General features: G+C 34.4%; 1 protein-coding gene across 3 annotated transcripts in view; it reads right to left on the reverse strand.

Moving 5' to 3' along the window:
• Window positions 1-568: 568 nt before the first annotated feature.
• Window positions 569-25358, reverse strand: part of LOC120427540 (uncharacterized) — a 73050-nt gene continuing 48260 nt past the window's right edge. For 2 of the 3 annotated variants that reach the window (XM_039592422.2, XM_039592412.2), the window contains exons 8-12: window positions 24666-24766; window positions 24263-24357; window positions 11659-11851; window positions 11394-11494; window positions 569-7084 (exon numbers count right to left, since the gene is read on the reverse strand). In XM_039592422.2, coding sequence (XP_039448356.1) covers window positions 6926-7084; window positions 11394-11494; window positions 11659-11851; window positions 24263-24357; window positions 24666-24766 — 649 coding nt within the window. In that variant the 3' untranslated portion in view covers window positions 569-6925. The remainder of the gene's footprint in view (window positions 7085-11393; window positions 11495-11658; window positions 11852-24262; window positions 24358-24665; window positions 24767-25358) is intronic. The other variant, XM_039592427.2, reaches the window with a different exon arrangement.

A 25358-nucleotide genomic window follows, 5' to 3' on the forward strand; every position in this document is an offset into this window, starting at 1 on the left:
CCAAATCGGAGCACCTCGATACGACCTCTAGAACAAACCGAGCAGAATCTACAAATACTGCCTCTTAATAGTTTTGAGTTTTTGCTTTCTATAAAATATGGGCAATTCTTGAAATAACATTTAGCAAGGATATTTAACTTAAAATAAATTGAAATTTAACAGGCAAATTATAGTTCATATGCTAAGGACATTAGTGACCAACAAGCATGAATTTATTCTACACAAAATCAATTATGAAACACTTTAATTAACTATTTCAAACTTAACCCCTTCTTCACCAGTCCTAAATTCGCCCGATAGAGTTTTATCCACGCATTTCATAACCCATTACCCCATACCAAAGTAGCAAAACAGAGCATCCACAATTCAATGGAAGTCGTATTTAGGCTGCGCCGCCTCGCCGTTTTGCATCATAATTATAGGCATGGCATATCGGGCCCAATCGCGTCGCCGTCGATTCCATCATAGTCGGGAAGTGTGAGAAGGAAATTGAGGGCTTGTTGGAGGTTTGTTTTTTTTGCTGCCGAATTACATATCGTTTATTCGAATACTTCTTTTTTTGTGTGTGAGTGTTTTTTTTCTTCTGTTTAAGTGAGTTTTTGTGTGTTTAGCATGTGTATAGAAACAGTTTTATAATATTTCTTCTTCCTTTTTTTCTTCTCTTGCTTAGCTTATAATTATTGATATAATAAGTGTTTTTTTTTCTTCTCTTTGTTGATATATTTCAATAGATATTATATTTGAGTTTTGTATACATAAAAATAGTTGTATAAAAATAACTAGGAAGATGTGTATGTCTTTATGCCAATAATGGACAGCTAGTGAAAGATTTTGATTTCTGGTTATTCAATCTTCACCGTAATCAGTTGCTTAAGCCTATCATCTACAGTTCTGCATTTCACTACTACAACACTCTACCGCTACTTGGTAACAAGCACACTGATCCATTAAAGACAACGTTTGCCTCTTGATGCTGTCCAACAGTTGTTTGTGTGTTAATTTTTGTAAGTCAGAGTTAAACTTTGATATTTTGATACAGACTTTCAGACCAAGCTCCGACTGATGTTTTGTGCTTCTTGAAAAATAGACAGTCATTTCCAGAATTTTAATTGACAGAGCAATATCTTTATTCTTGCTGCCCTTGCTAATATAGATTTAGGTCATTTGAAACTCTTTTTCTCGTTTATATGCTTAATTTAATTGATTAAATACATGAACTTTTTTGTTAGTACACCTTTTTCTGTATAACTTTTAATCTGTGACACAATTGTTTAAGTTTTCCCTGCCTCTCCATTCTAGTTACTTTCTCCTCTTGCGAAGATAACATCAGCATCCTTCTTCCCCATCGCGTATTGTTCTTGTTTTGTTCCCTTTAGAATCTCAAGTGACCACTGCTGTTTGGACATCGTGTTTTTTTAAATTCCACTTAAAGCTTTTGTGAGTGTTTTTTCTTCTTCTCTCTCTCTCTCTCTTTCTAATGGCCATTTGTGCTACTGTACACATAAAGCTGCTTTTTTTACCAAAAGATTGGCATAACGATTTCTGAGTGAATTTGCTAATGCAGCAACGATAAGACCGGCTAGTTTTGCGTTTAGAATTGATAGAGTCGTTGCCGAAATTTAGTATCGCAAGCAGGCAAATCTACTACAGGAGGTGTTACACTGTATGAAACTTTGTTTGAAGACTAGACCACGCAAGTTTCGTGCATGTTGAATGTTGTATGTTATAAACAGGACTGTCTGAAAAAATAAATGTTTCACTTTTTTAAAAAAATCCTAATTTTTTAATCAGCTTTTAATCACATAATACGATTTTGGAATATTTTCTGCAGTTCATTAATTTTTAAATAAATATTTTCTGTGGCTTCAAAATGCTAAATTTTGGGTCAGAGTTTATGAGTGACATAACTTTTAACCAAACTTTGATTTTTTTAGGAAGTGATGTGAAGTTTTAGAAGGAACAGGAATATATAGTAGATAAACCTAAATATTTTAAATGTCAAAATTTGCAAACTTACAAAGTTTTTTTCAAAATTTTGAAAATTGAGCTCAAGCTAAAAAAAAACTTTTTTAAATTTAAAAGTCTATCAATAATTTTTGATTTCTATTCAATTTTGTTTATGGACATTTGTTGAGCCGACCTCTGGTTTTCTAATCGTAACCAATTTAGCTCATTTATATATGGAACGATGATATCTAGGAAACTGTTGATCCGATTTTAATGCCAGAAAATAGATTCTATTATAAAATCCAATGCCTTCTAATTCGAATCTTTTTATTTTTTTAGACATTTTTTTTAAATCCGGTTTCAAAATGGGGTTTTAAACAATATGGTTTAGAAATTGGAATATAATGTACACAAAATACAAATAAATAAAAGCTTTTTTTTGTTTCACAACAATTTTGTAGAAAACACTAAATCGACCAAGAATTCTTTAACGGGGGCTACTCAAATTCTATTTTTGAATTTAGAATCTTAAATTTATGTCATTTCTAACCCTAAGTATGATTGCAAATCTAGCGAAACAATATAAATGGCACAAAAACAAAGTGTAGTGTAATGGTTTAGCCCATTTAAATTGTACTGCTTGAAATCGTCAAAAATGACCAATAACATCGAGCAACATTGTCTAAATAAATTTAAACAATATCAAACTTTTTACACTTTTAGTAAATTAACAGAATATTTTGTAAGGTTGGCAAATTTTGGAATAAGAAGACATCATCTCCGTTGCGTGCACCTTTAACGCGAGTAAAATTTTGATTTCGATTTTTTCCTCCACTTCCTCGGTGAAAAAATAAAACATTTAATCTCACAAATTTTCAATTGTTAAAATATCACAAAATACACAAAAAAATTATTTGCGGTTTTATTGTAGAACTTCTAACTTTTGGTGTCTTCTGAAAAATTGACAGTATGATGATTTTGATAAAATAGGTACACGGTAACAATTTTTTTGCTAATTTTTAATCAACACTTTAATAACTACATTTGCCACGACCCGTCTGTTTTAATTATTGAATTTTTTGTTATGTTTTAGGGGACAAAATACGCTACTCAAGGGTTTCCAACAAGGCCTCATACTGGCAAGTAATTAAAAATTGCATGGATTTTAAGCTAGTAATTCGGTAATTAATTTATTACTAAGCAATTAATGGTAATTAGAGTAATTTCAAGTAATTAATTGGTAATTTAAGTAATTTTTGAGTAATAAAGTAACTCAATATTTAAAAAAAAATGTTTAACGGGACTTTTTAATTTTTATTCATAATTTATTATAACAGTATTTGTTTAGTTTCAAATAAGAGTGTCACACAAAGATAACAAAAAAACTGGCTCTCTATGTAGAGGGTCTTATGCACAAATGTTCTCTCCTCCGCATATTTGGGTTACACGGTAATTTTATGAAATCGTATATCCGTGATAATCGTGCTTCATATAAACACAATAAACTTATATCAAATAATTCAAAAATTTAATTTATTTTTGTCATGTTGTTTCATGGTGCTGATTACCAACAAAAAGCCATGATATATATTTATACCCAGAGAAAAATATTTTGTGAATCCAAATCTATTCATTTTTATTAAAGAAAATAAAAATATGGAAAATTTTGCACTAGAATTGATTTATTTTTAATACATAAATTTTTATCATAATCTACAGAAGTTTTTATCATAATCTACAGAAGTCTGGACAGTCGGAAAATGTTCAATTCCTTGCATTAAAAAAATATGAAGGAACTTTAACCCTTCATTTTTGTATAGCTTTCTATTTTTGACTTTGTTGATCAGACTGCTGATAGAAGTGATAAATTTATTTTTTTGGAAAAAAACAAGTTGAAACAATTTTCAATGTGTAAATATTCTGGCATTTCATTAAAAATTGTACTTGAAATTCACACTATTCAGTTTGGTACAAAATAAAATAAAAAGCATTCATGTTTCAAACCGAATGTGTAATAAGAGTAATTTGAGTAATTTATTGGAAGACTGGCAAGTGATTAGTGGTTCTGGAAAACCTTGACGCTACTTTTGAACCTTAGAGAAGTATGGATAAAAATTGTGCCACCGAGCTATGAAATTAAAAAAAATATTTTTGGACAAAATATAAATTTCGGTCAAAATTTTTGTTTGGCTCGTTTAGCAATTAGTGGTTCAATTTTCAATTTTAAAATTTCAAACATTTGTGAAGTTTTATGATTTTTTCGAAAAAAATATTCTAGATATTTTAAATATGAGCCTCACATTTTGAAAAGGCCAAATTTTTAATATTACGCCCTTTTGATATGTAAGTTTCGATTAAAAAAGATTCCAAATGTTTTGTTCGAAAATATCATAAAACTCCACAAATGTTTCAATATTTAATTTTACATTAAAAACAAGAGTTGACATTTTTTTACAAAAATGTCTATTTTTTCCAAAAAACTTATACAAAGAAAAAAAAATGATGGTAATTTTCCTCAGGAAATGGTGACAGAGTTTGTGGCAAAAAAATAATTAATTTTACCCCAGAAAATGATGAATTTTCATCAGTTTTTGATGTATATTCATCAGGTTCACATTTTTACACATTGTTTTATATTACTCAAAAACAGAGATAATATTCAACCTACAAAATTTTCAACATTCCAAAACTCACCTTTTTTCTGAGTATATGTCCGTACTTCTCTGTGGCTCAAAAGTTGGGATATCATAAAAAAAAATCTGAAATTAAAACATATGGATTCTGAGAAATTGATGTTTTGATACCCACAACTTTGCCGAAGACACCAAATCGATAAGAAAATTCCTTCAAAAGTTACAGATTTTCAAAATCATATCGAGACTTGTATGGATGAACCAATGGCACAAAATAGCTTTTTTGCATATAGGGAAGGCTTCCACAAAGTTTCAGCCAAATGAAAAAATACAAAAATAAATTGTCGAAATCGGCTGATTTTGTAGTGAATTGCTCACACTTTACGTATGTTTTTTTTTTCAAGCGATTCTTAAGCAAATCAAAATTTCTATCAAAGTCAACTCAGTTTACGGTACCAAAAAAATCTTTAAAAATTAACATTTCTAGATTTTTTGGCGATTCTGTCAAAATTCGGACATTTTACCGATTTTTCAACTTGAGTGACCATCTAGTTTTTAAATTGCTTCACTGGAAAAAAATATGAACAACAAGCTGCTCAATTGTCAACTGAGTTTTTTTTTCTGTTTTAAAAACAAAGCATAATGCAGTGTAATACCTCCTTAAAACAACATCGAAAACATCCACTACTAGTAGTAGGCCGATTAAGGTTAAGTTTCGTCGCGTCGCGTCTTTGTCGCCTACTGCTGTCTGCATATTTTTTTCTGTTTCCCCTTTTTGATATATGGGTTCATTGTCTCCAGTCTTACATAATACGTAATTTAAATATATTTATATGCGCAATTATTTATCGCCATTTGCTTTTCTTTAGAATCAACAGTGCTATCAATAGGATATATATTCTTTTATAATAGCCAACTTATGTATAACGTTTGGCAAACATTTCCAGCTGCACTTATAATACTTATTGTTATTATTAGCTACTCATCACACGCAACTGAAAGAGCACATAACTATTAGAGAAAACAGTTAAAAGCGTTTGAGTTGTCATTAACTTGCAATATTAATCGGTGGGAAGCGTTTCTTCCATTAATACGTATGCGATTTCTCGGGAGCAGTGCCTAATCTAAGCTAGTTTGGTGAGCGAATATGCCGATCTCGAAGGGAACAGGGATTGTTGTTTAGCTGTTTTCGATCCAAAAAAAGACTCTCAAGTGAAACTTGCCAAACAACCCTCCCCGCCCTCGATCCCTTGAGGGCATCGAGCGACACACATGGCCACGCACTCGAAAGTGGCTCCGAGCGGGGTTTTTTTTTTCAATCGGGCATCATCGAAGAAAGGTGAATGTCAAGGGAACACAAACATATGTATAAGACGCGGCGCGGTTCGGTCCGGGTCCTATCAACAACACTCAACAAACGGCAACGGCAACAGCAACAACAACTTTAGCAACACACACCAAAAAGGCCACCGCCGTCAGCAACAGGTTTTGTTTCGTTTCAGGGAACTTGGCGGGGGTGGGAGGAGAGGGGTTGTCCACCGGTTCGGAACCGAAGAGGACAAATAAGAGTGTGTGTTTGCGTACACGCCAGGTTCAGTCTGAGGGGTCAAGTTTGGCACAGGTCTTTTCTGCATGTTTTGAGCACGTTTAACCCCGAGCAAAGTGATGTTGGGATAGTAGGAACACGGCTTGTTAATTGAACATAAACATGTTTTGTTCGTTTTAAATTGATATAACTTTGCATGATAAAGAATTTGATCATTGTTCGGAGATAAAATTTACCTCGATCAATTAATTCGGACTGTTTAAAAAATTAACAAACCGTGTTAGAACTGACTAATTAGATTTCACCCGGGGCTTCTTTGCAAATTTTACGACTAGGAAGGGTAATATAATTTGTGGGCCTTTCGTTTTTTACTTAGAAGTGTGGTTGATGCGAATAAATCTCATCTCTTTTTTTTCTGTTTTTGCGCTAAAACCCCTGCACGTTAAACGTTTTCTACTCGATTTACGACTCGTACTTACGTTCGCGCGCTTCTTCGCCGCCGCCGTCGTCGTCTCGTGTGGCGATGATATTAGGTTATGTAGGTTTACGACTTTTTCCCACTACCCCACCCCACGTGTGTGAGCTTTTTTTTTGAGACAGTGGTTTGATTTGGAGTGAATCTAACTAGGTTTACACGTTCACTAAAAACGCTCTTCTTCCCCTTAATGTGGTTTATACCTGTTTGATTTGGCAATATTTTTTCTTACTTTTGAAAAGTCTCAACTCTTAGCGCGTTTTTCATGATATGGCAAAGTTCGGAAGAGTGAATTCGGAATTTCTTTGGGAGCATAAATTCGATTTACAGCACGTGCAGGTTTTCACAGCTCTTCGACTTGGTGATGTCGGTGAGGCAGATCTTGTGCAGGATCTCTTTGGCGATGTGCAGCGACATCTGGGTGCGCGAGTTGCGCAGGTTGGTGGCGCTGGCGCGCTTCTCGCGCTGCTCCTTGAGGCGGATCTGAGAGGGGGTGAAATTGGATAAGAATTTGTTCGAATATTTTTTGAATTGTTAATTATGATAATCTCTTTAAAAAGATGATACACGAGGGAAAAAAACAAATCCAATCGTATCTTTTGCGTCAGAGTTCAGGATGGTGGAAATTTGTTATTTTGAAAGAAAAATGTCAAACAAAATAAAATAAAAAATACACTTTTAATCAAGTTTGCAATTAAAAATGTTTTTTAAAATGAAAAACACAATGCAAATATAATTTGTACCAGCCTAATATTTGAATTTTATTAAAAGTGTCATCAAATAAGCCATCACATTTTTAACTCTCAAAAATTCGGAAACTATTGGTCCGAATTTTAATGTTAGAAAATGAAACTATTCTGAAATTTTCAGTTTATAATATTTTTATTTATCATTTAAAAAACAAGAGTATTCTTTATGACAAAACATTTGTTTTCAACATATTAGGCTTAGTTCAAAATTTCAAAATATTTTTAAGAGCAGAAAATTTCACAGATTGAACAATTTCACCTGAAATGCCTGTAACTGGGCAAAGATTGCAAATATGATTTTGTATTTTATTATGATGTTTAAAACTTGAGATAAAATTTGTTTCAGCCTAATGCTTAATTCAATAAAAAAAAAATAAAAAACTTATTTAAAGAAATTCAACCCTTTGCGTAAAAAAAACGGTAATCGTTCATTGTTTTTTCCGTGTATCATTTTTTCTGAAAAGTCCTTATCAAAACCTACAACTTTGCCGAAGAAACCAAATCAAAATCAGATTCTTTTGAAGGAATTTAAAAAAAAAATGTGTTTTCAGCAAAGTTGTAGGTACTGATTAGGACAATCAAAAAAAATGGTACACGACACATGTATTTTGACGTATTTTTTAAACTTTTCCACAAAAATCACTTTTTGAAAATTCATATTTTTTATTTGTTTCTTTAGCCATTGAGAAAATTGGGCAAAATTTTTGCAACCAAGTTACGATTTGCTGAAAAAAAATGTTACCCGCATTATTTTTTAACTACAGTTTTAAATGCTAAATCGAATTTGCAATTGAAAGGAATTTAGCAGATATTTTTTATAAAATGTCCCATTTCCGAGATATAACCACTTAAAGATTGATTTCAATCAGAAATTTGCAATATTTTTTTTTTTAAAAACAGTGTCTTCGAGTGACAACTTCTAAAAATATTTTTTTTTCAAAAATTGCATAAAATTTCCTAAAATTTTATCTCAGAAATATTGGATATTGGACATCTAGTTGCTGAGATAAAGGGAAATAAAAAACAAGCAGAAAAAAATAAATTTGTGAAACTAATTTTCTAAGACTAATATCTCAGCAAGTAATGTACGTACAAATTGTCAATGATGAATTTTGGAATCAAGACTTACATTTTATTAGGGCCATATATTCAATGTTATTAAATATTCAATTGAGTTAAATTAATTTAATTTAAATTAAATTAGTGCCAGGATCAGAATAATCAGGAAAAAAATGAAATTCGTTGTAAAATTTCTGTTTCTTGGGATTTTTAGAACCTCGAAAAATTGGAGCAACGTTTTAAAGTTTAAGGTATTTTTTTAAATGTTCAATATTTTGAAATAAAAAAATGGCTTTGAAGAAAATGTTTTTATGCAAAACAAATTTTTGAAAAGCTGAGAACTTCATACAAATTATTTTTGACTTTGTTGACCTTGACTGCTGGATACTGAGATACAGCCTCTTCAAGCTAAAATATTGTTCAAAGTCTGTTTTTCTCTGTGCCATAGAAAACCTTCATTTATAAACTATCGGTTCGATTTTCAAAATATCAAAAAGAAAATTAAGTGATTTTTTTTTCAATAAAATAATTTCTAAATTTTTATCTAAGACTAATAACTCTCATTAACTTAAAGAGAAACTTTTTGAATGAGCTAAAATAACTAATTTTGTCGTTTTAAAATGTTGGGTATCTGGTTTATGTTTCAAAATTCTATTTTTTTAAAGAGCAGACAAATTTACAAAGGTTTCATATTGAGCATTGTAAATCGAACGAATAGTTTGCGCGATATTGCGAATTAAAGATTGAAGGCAATAAGTTGACTTTGAAAAAAAGGCATTTTTCACAAAATTCAACAACCAGCAGTCCGATCGGATGAAGTCAAAATATGATAGTTGTATGTTATTTTTTCAGCCTTTCAAACAAATTTTTGCGGGGTGGTTTCACTTCATGTAATATTTAAATTGGAAAAAATGAAATATTTATCGAAAATCACCTTTTAATGCCTATAACTGGGAAAGGTGCAATTTTGAAATTGCAAATTCGAAGGATTATCCGAAGGTTTGTATGGGACTTCGGATAATCGAATCACGAACAATTTTTTTTCTTCTTTTTTTTCTTTTTCTTGTTTTTAACATTAAGTTAGAGTTCTGCGACCCCATTTTAGTGAAATGTTAACAGTTGATTGCCTATTAAATAATAAAAAGCATTTTTTTAATACTATGTCATCGCCATATTAGCCGCCATCTTGAATTGAAAATTTCTAAATCACTTTAGCGTAGTTTCGGGGTCATACTTAAGTTTGACAAACGAAAATTAGACAACGAAAAAAAATTGAAACCAACTAGCCCCCACCTAGTTTTTTTAAAGGTTTTATGGGAGCATCTTAATTGCTTAATACTTTTATTTGGGCATTCACCGCAACCAATAAGCGAGAGCTAATTAATAGGTTCTAACAAGGTTTTATGCCTTGGACATAAAACCTGGTTAAAATGAAAGCCAACTGGCTTTCAATAAGGTTTTATGAAAGTTTTAATAATGGCTTGAAAACCAGATGCCATGCCCAACGGTTTTATCGCATGCTTCTTTAAAACCAAGGGTATTGTAATTTTAGTGCCATAAGGCATGCAGAAAGCTCACTTAAAACCATAAGCTCCTAAAAGAGCATTTAACGCAGCCAAATAGAAATGCTTAGTTATGGTGCTAAACGCGTGGTTTGATTGAATATGATTAACCGCCATCTTGGCAGAAAACAATGAAGAAGAGCATAAATTTGATTAAAATCCGATGAAAACACACAATTATGATACATTTCTGACATCGTTAGCATAGCCATAGCAGTTCAAAAATAATTTAAACATTTTTTTTTGCGAAAAAAATGTCATTAAAAACTGTGATTGCAGGAGAATTTTTTTTGGTAAAGCGAGTTAACTTTTTTTGGCTCTATCTCCCCGATCGATAAAGATAAAATTTCAACCATAGCTGAATTTTAGCCACCAATTGCGAGAAATAAGCTTTGAAATTATTTTAATAACCTCCAAAATCTATCATATCATAATCGCAATTTTTTACAACCATCTCCATAATTTCATTTGGCAAGACGAAGACTTATTTTTTGTCATAAGACGCATGGAGACGTATGAAATGTCATTTTATCCTAACTCCTAACAAGGTTTTAATAAAGATTTTATAAAGGTTTAAGGAGGTTGTTAGGATTCAGCTGTAAAGCCTTGAGCTCCTATGTGGGTTTTATAAATAGGCCGTAACAGCTTTTATTTAGGTCCCTTTGGGTTTTAAGCGGGGTTTATCGAGGTCCTGGTGAGTATGCTACGACTATGAGGTTTCAATGTTGGTTTTGGCTGATAGGTTTTATAGCGGTTGTGACAGCTTTGATAAAGCCTAAAATGTTACTTAAGATAATCGAGTCTGGACTGTAAATCAGATTTAAAAAAAATGTTTGACAAAGATTTAGAAGCCCAAAATCATTTTTTTTAAATTCTGTCTCCGGTACATGATTTTGACCCAATCCTATATTTAGCACAAAAAATGCATTTTCAAGTTTCTTAAAATTAATACAAAAAAATACGTAGTTTTAAATTTCAACTTTGAGTGATAAATTGCTGTCAATAGATTTCGATAAAATTTATGAAATCTCGATGGATGATGGCGGACTTAGGTAAATAATATTTTAAAGTTAGCTTAAAAATTTATTTAAGTGATAAATATTTTAATAATAAGAAATCTAATGATCAACCTCAATATTTTCCAACACTGGAGAAACCCGTCCTGCGCAGTTTCCAAGTTAAACGCTTTCGACCTGCTCAATGGTCACGTTTATTGGAAAATTGCTACTTTTTCGACCACATTGGAGCACCCAAACTGATTATCTCCTCCCCGCATGCATGTACGTACACGTACATTTCACAGCAAGATAATAAAAGTAGAGCAATTGCTCCGGCTTTACTCCGTCCGTACGTCCGTCCAGGCAGCAGTTCAACATTTGCGCATATCTAAGTCAATCTGCATTTGCAGCAGCAGCACCTCACCTGTTTCAGCACACCCACGAGTAGTTCGTCCACGTTGTGCTGGATTCCGCTGGACGTTTCGATGAATTTCGCCTCCCGCGAGGTGGCTAACTGTTTCCCCTCTGCGCAATTGACACATTAACGGGACGGGAAGAAGAAGAAGACGTAAAACATAGCCGTCACAAATCTTGAATCTTGGCTTAGCTTAAGCTTGTACAACAGACTACTTAAGTATGCGCGATCAGTGGTACAACAACATTATACATTTCGGACAGACTCTACTTACCCGAGGTGCTGATTGCCCGGGACCGGGCCAGGTCGGACTTGTTGGCCGCGATGATGACCGCCTTCTCCTTGGTGTAGTTCTCCGACCACAGATAGTTGAGGATCTCCTCGGTGACGCGGAACGTGTTGCGATCCACGATCGAGTAGACGACCACGCAGCAATGAGGTTCATATGTTGATAACGAGTTCTCCACCTGGTCAAAGAGGGAAATATATATATTTATGTTGTATGTTGGTTGGTAGTGAATAGTAGAGTTGCCATGGCCGGATTAGGAGCCGGATTTTGAGTTTCCTCCACGGAGGCGACCAAGACGGTCAAACTGGCTTATCTTACGCCGTTAGAAAGGGAATTTAGGATATTCAGCGTGGAGTAGTACTGAGCGGAGGATTGTTTGTAACGGTTGGCCTAGTTTGGGGTGAGCTGAATACTTGGAATGATTTGTTGAAACAGTTTTACAAGTTAGAAAGTTGTTATTTGATTACGGATTTTAGTTGAATGAATCAATCAATAAACAAGACACTTCATTAAATTGCGAATACCTGTTGTTATTTCGAGGTCGTCGTGCTATCTTGTCGCACCCGCCATTTTGACGTTCCGAGAAAAACGCGTTTTAATGTTTGACTTTGAATAAACAAAAACGAGAGCACGCAATGTAAACAACAACAAACACGTTTTGTTTGGCTGACCATTCTGTGCATTGTCCCGAAGTTTGGTTGAAGTTAGTTGCTGGAGTCCCGAGTTATAATTAACGTCATGATTCGAAATCCGGAAACTTAGTAGCATATCATTTTTGTTATAGCTGGCAAAAAATCATGTAATAAGTTGGAAATGTAAAAATTTCATAAGGATTTAGTATAAACAGTCAGTTTCAAGAAAATGCATGCAAAATATGTCTTTTCTAACAATTTTTCATCAGAATTTTAAAATTAAAATGACTTGTTGTGCTTCGAATTCCGGACACTGATAAAAGCTGATTCGAAATCCGGACACTTTTGCTTCGAATTTCGGACACTCGATTTTACTTATAAATCACACAAATTTGAACTGAAATGTTAGTGATTGGCACTCTTTAGGTCTCAAATAAGCTGTTAACATCAAAACAATCAATAGTTTATATAAAAATTTGCTAGAATTTAAGAGCGAGTTTTTCACCAATGTGTAACAGGTCGTATCGAAACCATAAATTTCTGCTTTGCCTTCCTACGCCGAACGCCTATGAAATATTTCAAATGAAATGTTTCGCATTTTTGGTAAAATTATATTTTTATTGTATGTAATTGTTTTGGCATTAACTACAGCGTTCAAACAAACTTTAAATGAAAGTTGATGTTAGAATTTATCAAATAACACAGTTTTGAAATTCATAATGCGAACTTATATCCAAATAATTGATAAAACAAGATGAAGTGTCCGGGTTTCGAAGCGTCCGGAAATTCTAATCATGACGTTACGTGCGTCAAACGCATCCTGACCTAAAATTCTTTTGGCCTTTTGTCGCACCTACATAAATTTTCAGAGAGTGACAAGATAGCACGACAAGATTGAAACTACTTTTATATTAAAAGTGACAAAAAAATTTCGGAGCTTTTTTGGTTTTCATTGAATATCTTAGGATTGAAATCGAATGTTGGGGATCTGTGAAGGTCAAAAGATGCGGCATTGTAAGATGCACAATATGGCGTTCTTAACTCAATTTGGCCCAAAATGCACGTACGACAAGTTAGCACGACGGCGACGATTTATAAAAATACCACCTAACTTAAGTAGAATTCAAAGTTTGAAGATTTTTTCCTCAAAAATAACTTTTGGCAAATGTAGGAAGCAACTATAATACATAGTTTTTCAACATTTTATAAGAGCTAACTTTTATAAAATGCTTACCTGTAACCTCTCTAAACCCTGAACCTTCTGCTTGAGAGATGGAATCCGCAACTAATAAGACACGGATCCGTTTTTTATTTCTTCTGAAAATCTTTTGTAACAGGGACATAATGATATTTTTGTATTAGAAGTGTTGGGACACAATGCATTTTGTCAATTGTTTATATAAACATTTAATTCATTAAAAATATGCTAAGTTTTATCAAAATTATGCTTTGGAAACCGTAAATATTTTTTTGCAAGCAATATGATCAATTGAAACTATAATATGATTCATTCGATATGTCAGAGCAACTGTTATCGACTGTAACTAGAATTTAAATATTTTTAATTTTATTTTGATATTTGGGTAATTCTCTACCAACTCACACGAAATCGATTTGCGTGAAACTTTGTCCTTAGGGGTAACTTTTGTCCCTGATCACGAATCCGAGGTTCGTTTTTTGATATCTCGTGGTGGAGGGGCGGTACGACCCCTTTCATTTATGTAAAATTGGACGCCCGAGTGGATGGCGTACTCGAAATTTCGGAAAGCGTATTTTTTATGGAAAAAAAAGCACTAAAAAGTTTTAAAAACTCTGCCATTTTCCGTTACTCGACTGTTACAATTTTTGGAACATGTCATTTGAAGGGAAATTAAGTGTTCTTTAAGAATCTACATTAACCCAGAAGGGCCATTTTTTCATTTAGAACAATTTTTTTTCATTTCAAAATTTCGTATTTTTTCTAATTTTGCAGGGTTATTTTTTAGAGTGTAACAATGGTCTGCAGAGTTGTAGAGGAGACAATTACAAAAAAAATGATATATTAAAAAATAGATGGAGTCGTACCGCCTAGGGCGTCCAATTTTCCCGGGAAACGGGTTTTTTTTTGAATCCAGGGAATTCCCGGGATTCCGGAAAATTTTCAAACAATCATTAAATTTATGTTTTTAATATATTTGTTATATTCTTAAAGCTAAAAATCATAGAATTAACTGAATAATATTAATTGGTGATAGTCTACATTTCAATCTAAGCAAGGACGACAGTTTTAAATAAGCTTAAAAAATATTAAAAATGGTTTTTTTTTTGTAGATTGTTGTACTTAGGACAATTACAATTTGTTATCCTTCTTCTTTTGTAAGTTACTGCTTTCCGCAAATTGATCGACGCCACCGACATCATCAGCACAGCCGACAACAGTTATCCACACTGCGAACAAAGCTAAACTTCGTTTACCTCGCCGCGATTAAAGCAAGTAGCTCGATTAATGCTAAACAAAACCTCAGTACCTCATGTGTGAGCCATGGGGGACTTTTCGATTACAATAAAATCAGAACGTTTTGGACAGTCAAACCTAACGCTTTGGCGTAATTTATTTAGAGAAAACCACCCCTTCAATCATGGAAGTTCCATAACTTATATATTCTTTTATATGACATGACTAGAACAGCTACAAAAAAAATATTTAAAAATGTAAAAAACTAGAAGTGAAAACAAATAAAATAATAACTGTCAATTTAAAATTTTAAATAATTTTTGATTTTCATGTTTTATACAAAACATATTTTAAAAATAATCTATAAATTACTATTGCCAATTGGGAAAGTCCAGACAACAGTCTCTATAGGTACAGGAGATTTTAGAGCAATAAATTTGGAAAATCAGTGAACTAATTGTATTGTTCTTTTCCTGTTTTAACCGAAGTCATTGAAGTCATAATGCATAAAAAATGTCTTAAATAGCCGTCTTAATTCGTTACATTTGCCCTGATTTGCCTCAAATTCCAGTGTTTGATGAAAAATAATTTAATGACATTTTTCAAATTTAAAATAATAATATTCGTAAATAAAATAAATAAAATATGTACCCAGTCTTAACAAATATAACAAATCAAATAGAAATTATTTAAAACACAAAGCATTTGCGAGTCTGTAACATAAAATGTTAACCATTTTCCCTAATAAGCCAAACTAATGTTGATATCAAGAGTTTTTTAAAGGTGCCTTTAACAACAAAATTTGAATTTTTGCTAGTAGGGTGTTTTTAAAACCGCCTTGAGTCAGAGATATTCAAAAGTACGCAAAATGCAAAAAAATGTTTATAGGACCTTGAAATCGAAACTTCAGATATATGCCAAATACAAATTTTAATGCTTAACAATTCTTATGGAAACGGAATCGACGTAACACCTTATAATGTGGCCCTCTTAAACCTTGCGGTTTCGTCAACGGATCCACAGGCGTGTATCGTTCTTTTTGCGACAAGACTCCGCCTCCCGGGTCTCCTAAGTGTGAAGGTATGGGCACGGGGAGAGGGCACCGAATACCTATATTTACACTTAGAATTTTTAGAATTCTTATAGATTACTAAAAATTCAACTTGTCATCTATTTGCACAACAGAATTTGAGTTTGAGGCCAAAATTTGACTTTTTTTTTTAAATTTCTGGAAATCCCGGGACAAATTATAGAAAATCCCGGGATTCGGGAACTCCCAGTTTTGGAAAAATCCCGGGAATTTTGTCCCGGGATTTCCCGGGATGGACGCACTAGTACCGCCCCTCCGTAACGAGATATCAAAAAATGGACCTCGGTTTCGTGATCAGGGACAAAAGTTATCTCTACTAAAGGTCCGGATTTCGAATCATGACGTTATAACCCGGTTGGACACAAATCAGAAACCAACTTAATCATAAAAGCCACGATGATGTTGTATCAGTTTTTGTGGTTAACCACAATCCCACCGAATCAACCACAAAAATTAGTATTTTAATTACCACTTCCACTGCACAACCACACACAGAACGACTCACCTGTCGATCAATACACCTACCGGGATAAAATCACTCAACATCACCTCCCTGTAATTGAAGGCATTCTGACAACCCACCCACCAAGCCCACCACACGTGCCTCCGAAACGTGTCGTCGTAGTGCCATCTAATCTGCGACGAAGAGCTCAATTTTCCAATTAACACAGCTCAAGCCAATACGTTGACTGTGTGTGTGTGCGTGCGTGGGTGTCGGTGGTGTGAACAACAACACATGCCAATCCAAGTGTGACAGATAGTTTGTGTGTGCGCAAATAATAACTCGATACCCGATAAGGCACACACACAAACACACACACTCACACATGCATGTGGGCCGGAATGTTTGAGCACGTAAAAGCCACAATACCACGGTTAAGTGTGTCAGCTCAAACCACCCCCCAACAACCCCTTTTTCTCCCTCCCCCAGAAAAGCGAATGCCAATGCAGATTTGCCTCGCTTTTCCCAGAAAATCTGCCGCAGCCAAAGCGGAAAAGCCTACGCCAGCAAAGGCAAACAGTTTTGGAATTCGTATGTCGGACGAGATCAACCGTCAAGTGGTGTAATTTTGAAAAACTTGCTTCTTTAAAAATTTTGCTGATATAAATTTGAAGCAGAGTACTAAAACTAATAAAAATGTGTATTTTTTTTGCCTTCCTCACCTCACTGAGGAAAGGCTATAAAATTTGATCTCCTAGACTCAGCTTTATGTATTAAATTCAGAGCAAATGTCTGTGTGTGTGGTGGGATGTATGTATGTATGTATGTATGATCGCCATACCCGCAGGCAACTTGGTCCTGGAATACATGTGAGCGCTAGGTGAACAATTCGATCATCTTTTACTCCGTAATCTGTACACCCACGTGCATAAGTTTTTTTGCACGAATTTTAGTGCTACAAATACCGGCGCATATATCAAAATGGTTTCCCTCTTCCCTCCCCAAGAGCCAGAAATTTGTAGCGGGTGTAGGGACACTTTGCATAGACGCCCTTGCTCCCGTCACGTCACTGAGGGTATGGAGCGACGAGAAATTAATAAGCATGCCCCCTCAGTCGAACCTTCATTAGAGAAGCAGGCAATCCACAACTCACAGCGAGCGACCAAGGGAACACCCTACCGCGTATATAATATGGTTGGCGTAGTTGTCTTCAGTGAAATGTATGAATGTTAGAGTGGATGTAAGGGTTATTTGAAATTTAAAAATGGAAAGCTCTCACCAAAAACACGATTTCTTCTAAAACGGCTCAATCCTAATCGTCTCATTATGTTCCACTCGAATCTTCATTTTTCTTGAATTCTTGTTTTGAATCTGTTTGATCAGCAGTACTCCAGGCAGCGGACATGGTATCCCACGATATACGGCAAGCGTCACATGAATCTGAAGTGGCCAGACGATGAACATCACCCAAACCTACTTCAGTCATTCTTGATTGACGCTGTTGTCGGCAAGGCCATCCAAAACACCCTCAACGCCGTCCTGGATCTTATGTGGCAGGAACTGGAACTGGACACACAGGAACTCTTCGTTAAAGGTCACTTTTCGAATGTTGTTCCTGCTTTTTTTGCTTCTCGAAAATAACTTCCGACGCACTTTCACCAGTTCCGCTGTTAGTGTTTGGCACCCGAAATAGTAACAAAGTCTTCTTATTTTAACTAATTTCGCACATTTTAAAGAAAATTTCAAAGATAAACGGGAGGTCAAAGATGACAGCAAACAAAAAACGCGTCCGACCACAGGCACAGTTTGCTTCGATCTCCCAGCAAATGTCTGTGTGTGTGGTGGGATGCTGATAAAAAAAAAATGCACTGGATTATCTCGGCACTGACTGAACCGATTTTGACCGTCTTGGGGTCCCATAAGTCGCTATTAAAAATGACAAAGTTAAGTTAAGTACTTCAAAAGTTATGCTGAAAAAACGATTTTAACAAAAATCTGGAAGATTGTAAAAAGGGTAGTTTTTGTAAGAAATCCGGTCATGTTATAAATTTTTTGAAAGGTATTTAAAAGACGATTCTAACGCGTACAAAACATTGAAGATCTGACAACCCTATCTGATGGTATGAATAATGAGTTAAATTGATAGAACTTTGAAAGGTCCATCTTTTTGTATCTATTTTCGATAGCATTTTCCTATAAATGTGAGGAAGGCACCAACCACATAAGGGTGGATTAAGTAACGTTTTTTTTAGTTAAAGCCATTTATTTTATGTATGCTCTTTTCGAATAATTAGATTTGTTCTCGCTATAATACTTAAATTTCACGTCAAACTTGCCCAATGTTCCACCCTTTTCCGGTGAGAGTAAGCTGCTGCTCGGCAATAGCCCGCAAAGATCTGTGACGGGCGCACATGCCACCACGCCACGCGTCCACGAGAGGCCACACAAAAGCATCAACCCAACGCTCGTCGATATCAATATATGCGTACAAAGCGCCACCCCCTCCCCCCTTTCTTTTTTTGGGGAAAAATCTGAGGTGGCAGAGGGTGAATTGAAAAAAAGGTGCTTTCGAAAGCATTTCGCCGCGCCAAAGCGAATTGAACGTAATTGGAAATGTAAATAAACAAAATCGAATTCCGAAACTTGGTGAGCTTTGCGGTTTTCTTTTGGAGCTCGGGCCCGGGTAAAGAATCTGCCAGTTTTGAAAGCTTCGGGATGCTGTTTTGTGTGAGCTTCATTTCGATGGGTGGTTATCTGATTCCGCAGGATTTTGGTTGTCGGGTTGTTGCGGGGAAGGTGGATTACATGGCATGCGGTTTTTTTTGTTGTTGTCGAGAATGAGGTAATCAATTGGGTTAAATGTTGCATGGTCAAAAAAGGAACGTATTAAGTTTGAAAGAAGAAGTGGATTTTTTTTCCATATTTAGATGATAAATTTAACTCTACAATTTGTCTTTTAGAAATGGTAGGAAATAAAAGCTGTACTTCACTTTTTGAAAAGAATATTTATGTGAATTTTCTCATTCTTTGTTCTTTTAAAAGAGCAGTTCTTGAAAATATTAGCAACAACAGAAGTATTTCCTCGAGTTTTATGGTGAAGCAGTTGATCATTATCGAGGAAAATTGATCATCACTGTAAAATATTCTGTACCAAAACGAATCAGCATGTGCCGGCTGTTGAATTATTCAAGCCACTGAAAGAATTTTAAATCAAAAATCAAAATCAAATTATTCGCTCTACAGCATTGCCTTGGCATTCTCGATTGTGAGATTCCTACTCGAAACTAGGAGTCCGAAGGCTTGATTGTTGTGGTAATTGCAAACCTCTTTTTACACCTATGCTTCCATCTACCCCGGGATTCGAACGTTTGGATTGTTAGTCCAAGTGCCTGTCTTGGTTAAAAAATTTGAAAAAAAATTTTTTCGAAAGGATCGGAAAATTTCACGAATGTTTCATATTTAACATTGAAAATAGGACCATTGGTTGCTGAGATATCGACATTAGAAAATGGTGGGTTGTTTGGGTGAGACATAGAAAACATAAATTTTCCTGTTTTTATACCTTTGCACGGCAATATCTCAGCAACTAAGGGTCGTATCAACAAATTTCAAAAATGCAAAATATAGAAAATTTTCTCAGCTTTTCAAAAATATTTTTTCAAAGGTGGGCAAACATGTGCGCTAATTAAAAAAAATGAAAAACTTCGACTATTTTCAAAACAGTTACCTAAAAATTGATTTAACTTGAAAACGGTGCACTTTTTGAAAATTTCAATAAAGTACTTTTTGATTGCAAATTTGACTTTACATCGAAAAATGAAGTTGAAAAATTTTTGCGACCAATTTTACGATTTTTTGAAAAAAATCAGTATTGATTAAAAAATTGATAACTCGCTCAAAGATTTTTTGCACAGCCTGGAAATTTCTGAAAAGTTGGCATTTGATGTCAAAAAATAAAAAAAAATAAAAATAGCATTTTTTGTAAATCAAGTTTTAGTGACAAAAAGTTAAATAAAAAATCACCAAACTTATTTTTACCGTGTATCATTTTTTTTCAGCGTAGACCATAAAAAATCACCTCAAAATTAATTTAACTTGAAAACGGGGCACTTAGAGCGTCCAATTTCCTGGGGATACAAAAATCCCGGGAATTTCCGGGAAATTTTAAATTTAACGAAGTTTATTCTGATCCTGTTTCTGATTGATATTTTGCAACAGAATTGTATAGAACAGCAACATCAATGGTCAAAATGAGTCTGAGGATCATTCAATAGCTTGACTGCTTGTAGAAATATCATGCAACTTTGAGAAAATATATAGATTTTCTAATTTTTTATGCTGTCTCTCAAATTGTAGCAAATCAAAAAAAAAAAAATATTTTTAGTATTTTTTGTTGAGCAGCATTTTTTTATTCAATGTGTTTGGACAGTGAAAATCTATGCTCCACAACAATAAAATTGTTTTTAAATTTGCCTCAGTGACCATAAAGTTGAAAGTGAAAAAATCATGCAAAAATATTGTTTTCCATGACAAATAACTTATTCCAGAACAAGTATTTTCAACTTGTGAATAAATAGATTATCATTGAATTTGCCTTTAAAATGTAATTTCTAGCGCTATTCAACTTGAAACACTATTTCTTGAAATCACAATTCAAAGTTTCAAATATTTGGAACATGTTCTTAAAATATGGTTGCATTCTTTGGGTAAATTTCATATGATACGAAGTTGTTTTTAATCATTTTTCATGGTTTCAAATATGGTTTAATTTAAGTTATATGGTTATATGGCCAAATTAATTAATTATATAAAAATAATTTTCATAGTGTAAACGTGGTTGAAATTAAACGATATTTTATTTATATTTAACCCTCTAATGCCCTTGGTAGCTCACGTGCTTTATAAATTTAGTAAAAACAAACAGTAATTTCTCGAATACTTTTAAACAAATTCTTATCGAACAACTCTTTTTGAATAATTTAATTATATCAATTCAATTTTCAACCAATAAACAAAAATGTCAAACAAATCTCAATTTTAATACTGGCCGGAAGAGGTGAATATATATGAATGATATAACAAAAAAGTCGTTAAAATAGGTTGTCGAAAATAAAATAGTTTATATTCAATCCATAATAGTGTAATATTTGTTACGCAACATATAAGCAAACAATATTCATAAAAAATGAATAAATAAATATTATCTGAATCAAGCCTTGACATATAATTTACAGAAAAGCTAATAAGTTCATTATGAATATGAGTTAGCTCATTAATAAAGATAAATAATAATAATAATATGAATATGAAGGTTGAAATGAATTAAATTCTCTCATAATTATATTTTGTATAATTTCCAAACATTGATGCCAAAAAGGTAGTAAATGTATACTTTCGCTTGTATTTCGGGTATTCCCGGGAAATTTACAAATTTCCCGGGAAACGGGAAATATTTTTTTCAAGGAAATTACCTGGGCAGCTTCAACAATATTCTTTAGGGATATTGAATTCATTTATTAATTTTAGTACATTAGGCCGTTGCGAATATTTTTCAAAGTTTATGTCGCCCCCTTCTAAATCGGTTCAAAAAATCAGGGGGCAGAAAAAAAAAGTTTTCATAAAACTTCAGAATTTTAACGGAATTGTGAGTTCAAATAGCTTGTTAATAAACATTTTTAACATGTTCAAGAATGTTTAAACATATTTTCATTTTTTGTAATACAGTCGACTCTCTGGCTGTCGATCTTCTCGATATCAATAATTCTCCATCTATCGATTAATTCTTCAGTCCCTTCAATCTCCACCACCATCCACATTAACGACCCCCGGGTCTTTTGTGGTCTCTATTGCAAGTTTCTGCTCGAACCTAGGAGTCCGAAGGCTTGAATGGGGAGGGCACCCAAACCTCTTTTACTCCAAGGAACCTTCCACCCCAGTGTTTGAACTGACGACCTTTGGATTGCGAGTCCAACCGCCGCCAGCGATTCCACCGGAGTAGGCTTGGTTTGGTGTGTTGTTTGTACTTATGGCATGGAGACGACTCCTACACCTGGAATGACTTAACGGCCTAACAACCAAGGCCGGGACCGACATTTTACTTCCTCATCCGATGGAAGGTTGGAGCAGATGGGAATCGAACCCAGAATCATCCGCTTACAAAGCGGACAGCGTAACCATTCGGCCACGCACTGCCACACTCCCTTCAATCTGCATACTTCAATTATCTGCATTCCTCGATATTTTCCCTTGCTTGAAGGATCTCTTCCTCGACGGTCCCTTGGATTCTGTTTGCTTTAAAAATCTCTTCCGGTTGTCAATAATTTTACTTTCTCATGGCTTGCATAGACATTTTTCTTGGTGAAACGAAGCTTTGAAGGGTGTTTGACATCAGTTTGTTTTTGTTTGATGGACATTGCCATGATTCTCTCCCATAGCTGGGTATCAAGAAAAAAATATTTTCAATCGAGTCTTCATTTTGCATCGTTCTGTAAACTGATGATTCTCTTCCTCGACGGTAACTTGGATATTGACAACCAGAGAGTCGACTGTATTCAGTTGAAAATCACAGCAAAAAAAAAAATTCGCCAAAAAAAAAATCTTCAATGCTCAGATAAACCATTCGACCCTGTTTAATAGTATTTTATTCAACGAGGTTCACCGAGTTGGATAAATACGAAGAGTGCTGAAAAAATCAAGTTTTCCAACGAGTTCCATACTACATTTTTTGCAATTCCAAAAAACACACACTGAGTGAAATTTTTATGTCAAATTTTCATGTATTTTGTCAATAAATCGTTTAAATCAAAAAAATGTTGAAAAGTGTTACTTTTCGAAACAAGTGCTGAAAAGTTCAACTTTTCAGCACCCATTTGAGTGCTGAAAAGCAGAACTTGTCAGCATTTATTTTGAAAAGTGTTGCTATTCGATTCTGTTATTTTTGGTACAGAAAAGTAGGCTATTTCGTCGTTCAAGAATGACAGGAAAAGTAAGTAGTTTCACGACGGAATTGCAAAAATGATTTTTTTTAGATCAAAGAGCACGTGTTCCCCTCGATTTGAGCCTGGCAGTCTTTTTAGTAATTTTTTGTTGGTTAGTGTTATCAATGCTCCAAAGATGGTCAAATATACACCAAAACTGCAAACAAAATAAAAAAATGGAAAACACCGTAAAAATGGTAATATTACATCCGGGAGTGGTGATAGATTTTACATTTCAACCAACCAAATTTTTAACCCTCCAAAAGTTTATATTTTGGTTTAGTGTGTAGCACTTTTTATTTTAAATGCTATAGAATTAAAATATCAAGAGATAGAAATTTGGTGTCTCCTGCAATACTGCCAAAGAAAGTTTTTATTTACTTTTACTTGTATCTACATAATCAAAAAACGTATCATTTTATACCGATCTAAACTCCTCATTATTGAAAATCCGTAACGAAATCTTCATCCATAAGAAAGAATGGGAAGTTAGCCGATTGTTTTTTGCATCAGCAGCTAAAACTAACCATTATTTAAGATAAATACGATGGGCCGTTCTCTACCACAGAGGGGGAAAACTCGATTTTGACAAATGTGGCTAATAGCCTATTTTCAATGATCAGCAGTTAAGTGCCTTTGATACCAAAGCTCAACAATGCTTCCTCGAAGCAAAAATATAAAATAAGATTGTTAGGTTTGATTGCATTTTTCAGGAGATTACTCAAATTAGATTATTGAGCTACTGATGTGCAAATGTACCAAGCTGTTTGCCAAATGTAATGACTGATTGCCGTTCTCGGGAGTTAATATTCCCAATTTGTGCCGGCAACAGCAAATAGCAGCAACATTAGTGAAGTGAACCATCACTCAAGTTGCCAAACCATCCAAACATTATTAACTCCCCCGGGCCTCGGTCTACAAACACCACAACCCGGCCCGTCAAATCTGCGTAACGCATAAACGCAATGTGGCGGATATTTCCCCGCCCGACGAATGTACTCAATCAATACTCACACTCATCTCGACGTTCGGGTGATCGATGAATATCATCTCGGACTCTTCGCCATCCAGCAGGACGCTAACGGTCTTTTCGCCAAACTCGTCGTCTTCTCCACCATCCACCCATCAGTGTGTGTGAGAGTTGCAAATTGGAGAGCAGACACGCAAAAAAAGAGAGAGAAGAAAAGAAAGAAGAGTTGTTTGCTTTATCACTTATCACACTGTTTTCTACTCTTTTCTTATTTGTGGCTTGTTTGCTGAAATGTTTGCTTTTGGCGCGACCCATTTTTCACTCTCTCTCTCTGGTCAATTCACAACGGACTAATTAATTTACTCTAAAATCGACCAATCTCACGTTATCGTGAGTGTGTACCAGCGGCGGATCGATTCCATATCGAAGTAATTTGTTTGCTCTTACCAAGACTGGCGTCGTATGTGTGCATGTACTCGGACGTCATGAACTGCGACACGAGCGCCGTTTTTCCGACGCCGGAATCGCCCAGCATCACCACGCGGTACCTGTGGAAAGGGGACAAAAAGAAAGATGAAAAAGAAGCAGGTTAACGAGCAAAGGATAAGGATGCGGATAAACAGAGAGCGAAAGGTTTCTCGAGGACGATGACGACGACGACGGTGGAGCTTGGATTGCATCGAAGATGCTTGCTGTTGGAGTTGGTACGCAATCGAGAGATGAAAAGAGCTCAACTTTCTTCTTGCCTCTTGTTGGGAAAAGTACTTGAAGGAAAACTATTCAAGAACAGTTGATATTTACTGTTTTGCATTTCAACAAGCAAAGGAATTCACAATGCTGTGTCGGAAATGAAAAAAGCAGATCATATTTTTTATTTAATCTATTGAAAATGTATAACGAAAGTAATATAATCTTAACCCGCCCAATTTTTTTAAATTTTTTAAATTTTTCTCGTGTTCTGGAGTTTTGAGCAAATCTTTTTCTGCGAAAAACTTTTTTCTCTTGTTTTATGTTTTTCTTGTTTCTTTTTTAGTACTTTAATTTGCATTCATCTTGTTTAGTTTATGTTTGTTTCTGATAATATTCCCAAAAGATAGCCTCGGTTTAGCACCGCATATGGGGGATGCAAAACCGAGGCGT

This window comes from Culex pipiens, chromosome 3, assembly GCF_016801865.2.
Source record: "Culex pipiens pallens isolate TS chromosome 3, TS_CPP_V2, whole genome shotgun sequence".
In the NCBI taxonomy this organism is placed as follows: Eukaryota; Metazoa; Arthropoda; class Insecta; order Diptera; family Culicidae; genus Culex; species Culex pipiens.